At 44.2% G+C, this 9,785-nt stretch overlaps 1 protein-coding gene across 4 annotated transcripts; it reads left to right on the forward strand.

Annotated features, from left to right (window-relative positions):
• Positions 1–3,791: 3,791 nt before the first annotated feature.
• Positions 3,792–8,101, forward strand: CFL2 (cofilin 2). Of its 4 annotated transcripts, none has more exons than XM_035109513.2 (4): positions 3,792–3,975; positions 6,505–6,812; positions 6,902–6,978; positions 7,172–8,101. In XM_035109513.2, the coding sequence occupies exons 1-4, from the start codon at positions 3,973–3,975 to the stop codon at positions 7,282–7,284; spliced, it is 501 nt and encodes a 166-aa protein (XP_034965404.1). In that variant the 5' UTR covers positions 3,792–3,972; the 3' UTR covers positions 7,285–8,101. The 4 variants fall into 4 exon arrangements, with proteins under 4 accessions (XP_034965404.1, XP_034965421.1, XP_034965413.1 ...); XM_035109530.2 differs by lacking the exon at positions 3,792–3,975 and adding an exon at positions 4,162–4,227; XM_035109522.2 differs by lacking the exon at positions 3,792–3,975 and adding an exon at positions 4,280–4,612.
• The last annotated feature ends 1,684 nt before the right edge of the window (positions 8,102–9,785 follow it).

Genomic DNA, 9,785 nt, shown 5'->3' on the forward strand with positions numbered 1-9,785 from the left:
AATCTTTGTACTTTTGTCCATTTACTGTATTTTTCCCAATTTGAACTATAAAATTGTGATTTTCTTGAGTCAAAATGAGAGTACCCCTAAACCTTTTTAAAGGAAAAAAGCACTGCCTGGCTTACTAGCAGTACATGTGAAAAGGATTTAGGGATCTTGGTGGACCACAAGCTTAAGATGAGTCAACAGTGTGATGCAGCAGCAAAAAAAGCTAATGCTATTCTAGGCTCCATCAATAGAAATACAGTGTCCAGATCAAGGGAAGTAATAGTACCACTCTATTCTGCCTTAGTCATACTGTGTCCAATTCTGGGCAGCACAATTTAAGGATATTAACAAACTGGAATGTGTGCAGAGGGCAACCAAGATGATCAAGGGTCTGGAAAGTAAGCCTAATGAGGAATGCTTGAAGGAGCTGGGTATATTTAGCCTGGAAAAGAGGAGACTGAGAGGAGATATGATAGCCATCTTCAAATATCTTAATGGCTGTCACATGGCGGGGGGGGGGGCGGCATGCTTGTTTTCTCCTGTTCTTGAGGGTAAGACTTGAGGCAATGGCTTCAAGTTGGAGGAAAGGAGATTTCAACTAAACATTCGGGAAGACAGTAGGAGCTGTTTGGCAGTGGAACAGACTTCCACAAGAGTGGGGGTCAGCAACCTAAGGCCCATGGGCTGGAAGCGCCAGTGGCCCACGGAGGGGACTCTCTTCCGCAGCTCCAGAAATCACTTCTGTGCATGCCCAGACATCGGAAATCATGTCTGCAGCACTGGAAATCACTTCTGCACATGCCCAGACGCAGGAAATAGCTTCTGTGCAGGCATGATTTTCAGCATCTGGGCATGCGCAGAAGTGATTTACGGCACTGCGGACATGCGCAGACACGATTTGCGACGTCTGGGCATGCACAGAAGCCATTTCTGGAGCTGTGGAAGAGAGTCCCCTCTGTGGGTGACAATTTCCAGCATCACACTGCACCAGCCCGGCCCACAGAGGATCTCCACGGGAGTGATCCAGCCCATGGCCAGTAAGCCTTGCCGACCCCTTCCAAGAGGGAGTTTTTAAGCAGAAGTTGGATGGCCATCTGTCATGGGTGCTTTAGTTGAGATTCCTGCATTGCAGGGGATTGGAGTAGATGACCCTTGGGGTCCCTTACAACTCTTAAGATTCTATGAGTCCAACAACATCTGGAGGGCCACAGGTTCTCTATCACTGGAAGGCATCTAACCTGCAGACAGATGGAGCACGATAAGTACTCCTGAAAACTGGTTGAAGTCTTGGGCATGAGCGACAATGTGCTTGTGAGAATGTTCGTTTCATTCACCTTACCTATTACTGTGAGGTGTGCTATGTAAATTTAAATGGACCACAAGAGAATCTCACCCCTGTCTTTAAAGCACCCATGGGCACTGCGTTTTTATACAGGTCAAGCATAGGCATAACTTTATAATGAAACATTGATAAAAGGTCTGAAAGACTTGTTTGCATGAATCTGAACATAAGAGATGGCCATTATAAAAGAGAGCCACCCAATTACTTTTTATAATTATTTTTCTTGATATTTTTTTACCGATGAACAAATGCCACAGAACAAAAAAACAGTAAACCTATGGTACATATTGCTGTGTGCAGTACATGTGTATCCTTTGACTCTTGATTCTTGAGTAAAATATAAAAAAATATTCTTTTCCCCAAATGTAGGGCCCTTGTAACATCTCCTCCCTGTCCTCCAATTCCAGATTGACCCACAAATTAGCTTTATTTTCATGTATTAATGCCAACAATTGCTTAACTTGGAAGGCACTAAATACCAGAAGTTAGGTATTCTGGGGACTCCTGCTGCTATGTGCACCCATCCCCACTGTTTTTCTCTCTCTGCTTTTTATCATTATCTACTACTTTGTAAATTTATCTTGTTGTATATAAACTGGTAGTACTTCAAAAAGGTATGCCAATTTTGGTTACCACTTTCATTTTAATTAGTGCTATTATGCCAATACAGATTTTCGGGCAGATTTTTCTATAGACCTGATAAATAGGTACCGCTACAGCGGATAGGTAAATGGTGTTTCCGTGTGCTGCTCTGGTTTGCCAGAAGCAGCATTGTCATGCTGGCCACATGACCTGGAAGCTGTATGCCAGCTCCCTCGGCCAATAACACGATATGAGTGCCGCAACCCCAGAGTCGGTCACGACTGGACCTAATGGTCAGGGGTCCCTTTACCTTTTAAACCACACTAAAACTCTGCAGTTGGTGGCCAGCATGCACATGCTTAAATTAATTACTGAATAAACTATTACAGATTTATTAGATAGTATTTCAGACTGCTTTGACATGAATTTAAATCTGCTTTATTTTCTGTTTTGATATATGCTACATCTTGTTGTGTGCCTACCTACATTCTGATACGTACTTTGCCTTAGCCGAGTTGACCTTTTTTCTGTTAGTCTCTTTGGGCAAGAGAGCGATCTAAGCTAAAAATGAAATGCATGCCTCTGTTATTTGCTGCTCCGTCTGACACAGGTACCTCTACTCCTTCAGCAACTCTGTTGCCCCTTCTCCCAAGTCACAAGGTGGCCCAAACCCAAGTGCTGCCTGTCCACAGAAGTACTCAGAAGAGCCGGTGCAGTACAGTGTGGTACAGTGGTTAAGTATCGAACTAAGATGGGAAGCATGCACAGGTGTAGCCAGGGCGGGGGGGGGCAACTCCCCCCCTAAATCAAGCAAATCAATAAAAATACTTAAGCGAGGTTCTGCCCCCACAACATGCCTGCCTCCCCAAAATAAATCCGGGCTACGCCCATGGGAGTAGGGTTCAAATCCTCACTGGCCATGAAGCTTACTGGGTGACCTTGAGCCGGCCACTGCCTCTCAGCCCAACCTACCTCACAGGGTTGCAGTGGGGATTAATTCAGGAGGGGGGGGGAGAGAACCAGGTACGTCACCTTGAGCTCGCTGCAGAAAACGGCGGGATATCAATGCAATGAAGTCGAAGGAATACTCAGTTGCCTGTTTGCGAAGAGCCGCCGCCGCCTGCGCTTGCTCCCCGGCTCCGTCGAGAGCGCGGAGAGGGAGGCAGCTGGTCCTCCTTCCTCACGGCTCCTTCAGCGGCCCGTTGAGCGAGGAGGCCAGGCTGGAGGCAGCTGCAAGAGCGCCCGCTGCTTCCAGGCGGTGCCTGGTGGGCCGCTCCATCCCAGGGAGCAGCGGAGGTGGCAGCTTCGTGGCCATCTCCGCGGCTCCCCCTCACCCTGCGGCTTGGCTTGGCCGCGCAGCGGAGGGAGAACCGGCCGAAACGAAGCAGCTCCGAGAGGGAGGCGAGCGAGCAGCTGAGGCGCCTGGAAAGGGCCGTCGCAGCGGCCGCCCTTTGCTCGCCTCCCCTCCGTGGGCTGCGGGGTGTGTGGGGGGGGCGATTCGCCCGCCGCGCCGCTACCGCGGAGACGGCAGCAGGTGCCGCTCGGGGCGTCTGCGCTCGCCTTCAGGTCAGCCTGGAAGCGGGCGAGGGAGTTGTAGGGCGGCCCAGTGGGGCGGGGCGCAACCCTAGGAGTCGCCCTGTGGCCAGGACAAAGCTGGAGGGTGGCGCGGGGAGGGGGTGCCTAATTCTCCTCAGGAAATCCCCCTTCGTCCTTCCTTCTCGTTAGGGAAGTTTCCTCCTCGAAAGAGGAGTGGGGGCGTCGTTCACGATAAGGAGAAGGAGGAGGGAGGTGGGCGGCCCTCCATCCCCTCCCCATTTTGTGCTCTGCAGGGCTGGGCAGGGCCTGCAGCACGTGGTGACAGAAGGCGGCGCCCATGTGACCGGTCTCTCCCAGCCCCCGTTTCCCCTCCAGCCCCCCGCCTATCTCCTCGCCTCAGCCCAGCCTGCGCTTTCCGAGCTGTGCTGCGAGCAGCGTCAACTAGACCCCTCCGCTCCATAGGCAGCAAGTAGTAGGAGCGGCCTCCGCCATCGCCGCCGCCGTCGCAACAGGGACCCGGCACCATGGTAAGGGCGGGGCAGCTTGACTCGCCTCAGCGTGGCCCGGCCGGCTTGTGCCAGGCAGGGTGTGGGACTAGGCCCCCCCGCCTGGGTGAGAGGGGCTCAGCGGGGCCCGCGGCCTCTGGCGGCCATTTTAGTCTAATTTTAGCCCGGGGAAGGGGTGGCGGGACCGACTCTGCCCCCCCCCCGCCGCCCCAACTCGTGGTCGGCAGTCGGCCCGCTTCCCGGGGAGAAGCGCCCGCAAGTTCATCGCGCGCGGTAAAAGAGGGGGGTCCCACGCACAGAGTCTCTCGCGCTTGGACGGCTGCTTTTTCTCGCTATGCTTTATTCTTTTCACAAGTCTGTAAGCCCACACACATCTCCACGGGCGAGGAAGCAAAATAAGGGGCGTCTGAGCGTCTGGTTCCTTCCTAGGTGTAGCGGAGGGTAGGGTGTCAACGGCTCTTTGTAAGATGGCAGGGTATATATATGACCCTCTTCTTGGGTTGTTGCTTTGAAGAATGAGGACCAAGTAACGGGACAACTTACCTTCACACACCCTTTCGTTCCCTTCCGTGGAGCCATAGGGACGAATGTGTCGTTTGCGCGTGTAACGGGGCTTTGGTCCTCCTTACTCTGGAAAGGGCTTTCCCCCCGTGTTATGGTAAGCCCCGTCGTTTTTAATCGTGGCGAAATACGTGTTATGCCGCTGTCATTTGGGAGAAGCTAGGGGTAGCAAATCACTTGTATCTCTATCTATGGAAGGGTAAATTTATGCGGGAGCCCAGACCACGGAGGTTTGGTTCCTTTTGCTTGGCTTTGAAACGGAGTGAAAGAACAGGTTTCGCCGCCTCCTTAATTCTCTTCCTCTTTGTGGGGGGCTAATCGTTTCAATAGTGTACATATGACACAGTGAGGATGGTCTCCTTTTCATTTTGCCTTATGGTGGAATTCCCCCTTTCTCGTAGTGCGTTGTAAGAATATAGCGGCTTTCTGCTTCTCTTAGTTGGGATTGTGATGCCAGCGCGGGTGGGTGGAATGACGCATAGTTGGGTTTGCCCCTCTCCATTGTGTCTGAATCTGTCGGGGGGGGGGGGAGAGGAAGCACCAAGCCGAGAGATGGCTGCTTCCTTTGTTGGAGTGCTTTAATCATAATTTGTGGGCAGGGTGCTCTTAAATGGGAAAGCTGGAAGGTGAGTGGCATTTACCATTCATTGTGTTTGGATGGTGTCTGGTTTATGGCAGGAATTCAGTGTTTGTTTGTGTAACATGGGGGCATCTATCTTGTTCTTGTTGCAGTGTACCATTAGGAGCTCTGCCCTAGGACTACATTGCTGAGAATCCAGCAGAAGGGCAGGAATGTTCTGGCTGTATTTGGGCAATAGTCATTACACTGGCACTAGATGGCTCAAAAACTGACTGGGGTGGGGGGTGAGAAAAGAAAAAAACGGTAAAGGAGCTGTATTGTCTCATCTTTACATAGAAGTGAACAATATGGTATAAAACATGCTTGTCCATTATCAGTTTTAATTTTTCTTTATTTTTTTCTCTAAATTTTTGAGATATACAACTAAACTAAATGGAGTTTTGGAGAAGAAATAGTGTTTGAGAACTAGTTGTAAGAAACATTTTTTAAATGAAGATTCCTACTTTGTGTTTTAAATAACAAGTTAGAAATTATTAAATGTGCTGTAAAAAGCTTTACAATCTTTGCTCTTTTAAGGGGGTTGTTTATCTGAAAACAAGTATAGTTAGTTATTTTTAAGTGTTTAAAAGAAAAACCTTTTGGTTCCTTTCCCATGTTACAGCAGTGTCATGGGAGCTGCTCTTCTCTGGGTTTACCCCATGATAACATTTAAATGCCCTCAAATATAGGCAGGAACAGTTGCCTGGGCCTTTAAAACAGAATTGGCACTCCTTAATTGCAGGCCTATTAACCTACAGCAACACTATAGGAAGAAAAGCAGAAACTAAAAAAAAAAAAGCTTCTGGGTTTCCAGTGTAACGTTACAGAACATCTCTGTCCAGTCAGAATGTGAGAGTCAGATTTTTGTAGGCTCGGCTTCTATAAGCCTCAATACTGTACTCTTAGGAGGAATTGTACATTCTGTCCTTGATTCTTTCATCATGTAGTAACTTCACTGGAATATTTATAGAGTATTAAATAAAATCTAGGAATTTTTAATACATAATATTAAACCTGACACAATACAAAAGGCATTTCTTCTCTTAGAGGCTTACATCACTGAACAAAACTAGAATAATGACAGAGCTTGATATGAACTACTGCAAATGCATTTGATTATTTCTGTGCAAAATACCATGTAGTGTTTGCTTAAGTATGTTTACTCATTAGTAAGTCCCACTGAATTCAGTGAGAGTTACTCTTGTCTAAATGTGCTCTTAAATGAGTCAAAATTGCTATCTTAACGTAAAACTAGATAATTGTGTTTTGTTGTGTTGTATTAAGGTCATGATGGCTGGCTTTGGACCAAATGGTATGTTTCTAATAGATGATGTTTATTATAGTGGATGTTGTTTTGCTTTGTTTTGTAGGCTTCTGGAGTAACAGTGAATGATGAAGTTATCAAGGTTTTCAATGACATGAAAGTACGAAAATCTTCAACGCCAGAAGAGATTAAAAAACGAAAGAAAGCAGTTCTCTTCTGTTTAAGTGATGACAAAAGACAAATAATTGTAGAAGAAGCAAAGCAGATACTAGTTGGTGACATAGGTGATACAGTGGAGGACCCTTATACATCTTTTGTGAAGCTGTTACCTCTGAATGATTGCCGATATGCTTTGTATGATGCAACATATGAAACAAAGGAATCTAAAAAAGAAGACCTGGTTTTTCTATTCTGGTGTGTAAATCAAAGGATTATTATTTAAATAGAATTTTGTTTCAAAATTTCAATGGGTTAAATAACAAGTCTTTACTCCCCATCTGTAGGGCTCCAGAGAGTGCGCCTTTAAAAAGCAAGATGATCTACGCAAGCTCAAAAGATGCCATTAAAAAGAAATTCACAGGTATGAGCAGAAAATATTCCACATGGCAACTTTGTATTTAGCTACTTCCTCAGAGTGAGTAACAATTCCTTTTGGATAACTACCATGTTTAAGCTGCTATTGAAGTAGGCAGGTATTTGATACTTGAGCAGTAAGGCACTTCTTGCTATGAAAATGCTGAACAAATATATCTCTGTTCATTTGTCTTTTTCAGGTATTAAACACGAGTGGCAAGTAAATGGGTTGGATGATATTAAAGATCGATCAACACTGGGAGAGAAACTAGGAGGCAATGTGGTAGTTTCACTTGAAGGAAAACCCTTATAAAAGGACAGACAAGTGCCATCTGGAGCTTCCATTTTTGCAGCTCATTCAATTGGAATAGCATTAGTTCCTTTTGCCCCACCTTCCCAGATCCCAAATACCTGAAGGAGACGTCATTAAACAGTCTATAAGTGGTCACCATTAGACTGTTTTTAAACCTGATAGTTTATGTAGAATCCAAGGAATGCCTCACATCATATTCTTAGCCAAAACTGATGTGGGCATTCCTTGCAAATATGTACAGTGAATGTGATAGTTGATGTGGATAGTCTAGCCAAGCAACAAAAGGTTTAAGCTAATTGATTGCCTTTAAAGTATTGTCCAACGGTCAAATGGTAGACTCTATTCAGTATTACTTTACAGTTGCACTTGATCGCAGTTCCATGAGGCTCTTGTGCATTCATACACCTCACCTGCCTTGACAAGCCTTTTTTGTTACATGGCAGCACTCAACACTATGCATTTAAATTAAAGCACTTTTTGTAATATGTTTTAATTCCCCTTTCCCAAGGAATGCCAATTAAGTTTCTGTAATTGTCATCAAACTGTTGTAGTACCCCAGTCTTCATTCCTGTTACATGCATATCTTTATAAGTGAAGTAGCTGTTAATGATGCCTTTTTGTTTTTCTGTTGAATGTACACTACTGAACAGGAGTAGGAACTATCTGTTTACCATGCAAGTCTTGCAACACTAATGATGTTTTGTAAAACATCAATCATAATGGCAATTTCTGTATAAAAAGAGCCTTAAATGGAACATTGTTTTTGAGATCAAATATATTAGCCACGTTGCAATAAAACTTGTGGCTTATTACAGAATGTTGCCTTGTTTTCATTGGGAAATACAGAATGAAGTGTATTTTAACATTTTGCAGAGTTTTGTTTCAGCGGTACCTCTCCTAGATACTGAACAGTTGCTCTCAACTTCAGTAATGAATCTTTTTATATTTATTCATGATCTCACTGTAGGAATAATTTGAATAGGGGGCTTTCCTCAGCAATCTTTACTTTTTGGGAACAACTGGGGCATCAGTCTACAACTAGCTTATATCTAAAACTTAAAAGGGAAACAATGAGACATGTAATGCACTATTACAGAATATCCTTCACAGTTTTACATGTTATGTATTGCAAATACCATCTTTTGTTCAGTCACAAGGCAACTCTTGCCAGTTAATTTTTGTGCTAATAGGACTGGAAAGCTTTTGCAGCTACTAAGTCTTGCATCAGGAACATGATTTGGCTAAGAGCCAAACACCGCTCTCCTTATAGAGAATTTGATCTGCTCTGTGCGAGCAGTCCTCCTTTGGCCAGAGCTATTTATGGCAAACACATGCTTTTGTATCTTGTCATCAGTTCTCCACAAATGGCAAAACTGGACATGATTCTACTGGTATGCATAAAGGAACTCTGTTAGGGAGCCAATTGCTGTTGCAGTGTACATACCACTAGGAGGAATGCTTTCATCAAAGGATAGAAATTGAAAATGGTTAGCAGTTTCTTAAACGAAGGTAGCAAAGAATAGAAATAAGTTTAAACTGATGTAAACTTTTTTTTTACTGAAGTCTGGAGGAGAAATAGACGACAGTAAATAGGTTTATAAAACAATGTAATTTGTCAGTGACTCTGTAGAATGTTACTATTTCAAGCTTTCAGCTGTGTCTGACTTAATTGGAAGTGAAATGCATCTCTTTTAGTGTACTGAATTCTATTGTAGAATTCTGACTGGCATGCTGAGTTGCTAGATGTTAACTATTTCTATGCAAAAAAGGAAAGCTAAAATTCTTTTTTACAGATTAAAACATTTGATTGGAAAGTGTCTTCATTATCCCACATCTCTTAAACATTATGCCTCATAAAAACCTGTAAAAACCTGACTGGTATAAAAACTTTGCTCCATTTTGTTACCTAGAATGTACTGTTTCCCTTCTAGAATTGAGAAAACCCAAATGCTTTGAAATGAATGTTAAACTTAAAAAATAATAATCTGTACCTGAGCAATGCTCATCTGGGTAAAGCACTATTTTTCAGTTCATGTAATCTTCTGCTAGTAATGTCATTTGGTGCTTGCAGATTGTGTTGAACAGATGTCTGAGGCTTTAGAACTGAATATTGAAGAGGAGAGTATGTTTACTTTAAAATTGAGCCCAGTTTTGTATTCATTCAAAAGTCTACATGGATTTATGTAAAATGAAAGCTTATTTATATTGACGAAGGACAGAACTCTGCATAATACCTTTGGTCCAAAAAGCATGTTTACAGCTGAGAGTACTGACTGAGATCTGATCAAATCCAGTAAACTATAACTTGCTTTTGGAAATGCTTCTACAAACCTCTTACTACTCGGACAATAAAACAAATGAGAGACAGCTGGCATGTGTTACAAATGGGCTGTCAGCTGTTGTTTTCTATCATGCAAAATGACGAAGGCCTCATTGTGACTTAAAAGGTTGAAGGAAAGCTTCAAAACAGCATCTTGCATGTTTCTCCCATCATAGATGGG

This window comes from Zootoca vivipara, chromosome 1 (genome assembly GCF_963506605.1).
Source record: "Zootoca vivipara chromosome 1, rZooViv1.1, whole genome shotgun sequence".
Lineage (NCBI taxonomy): Eukaryota > Metazoa > Chordata > Lepidosauria > Squamata > Lacertidae > Zootoca > Zootoca vivipara.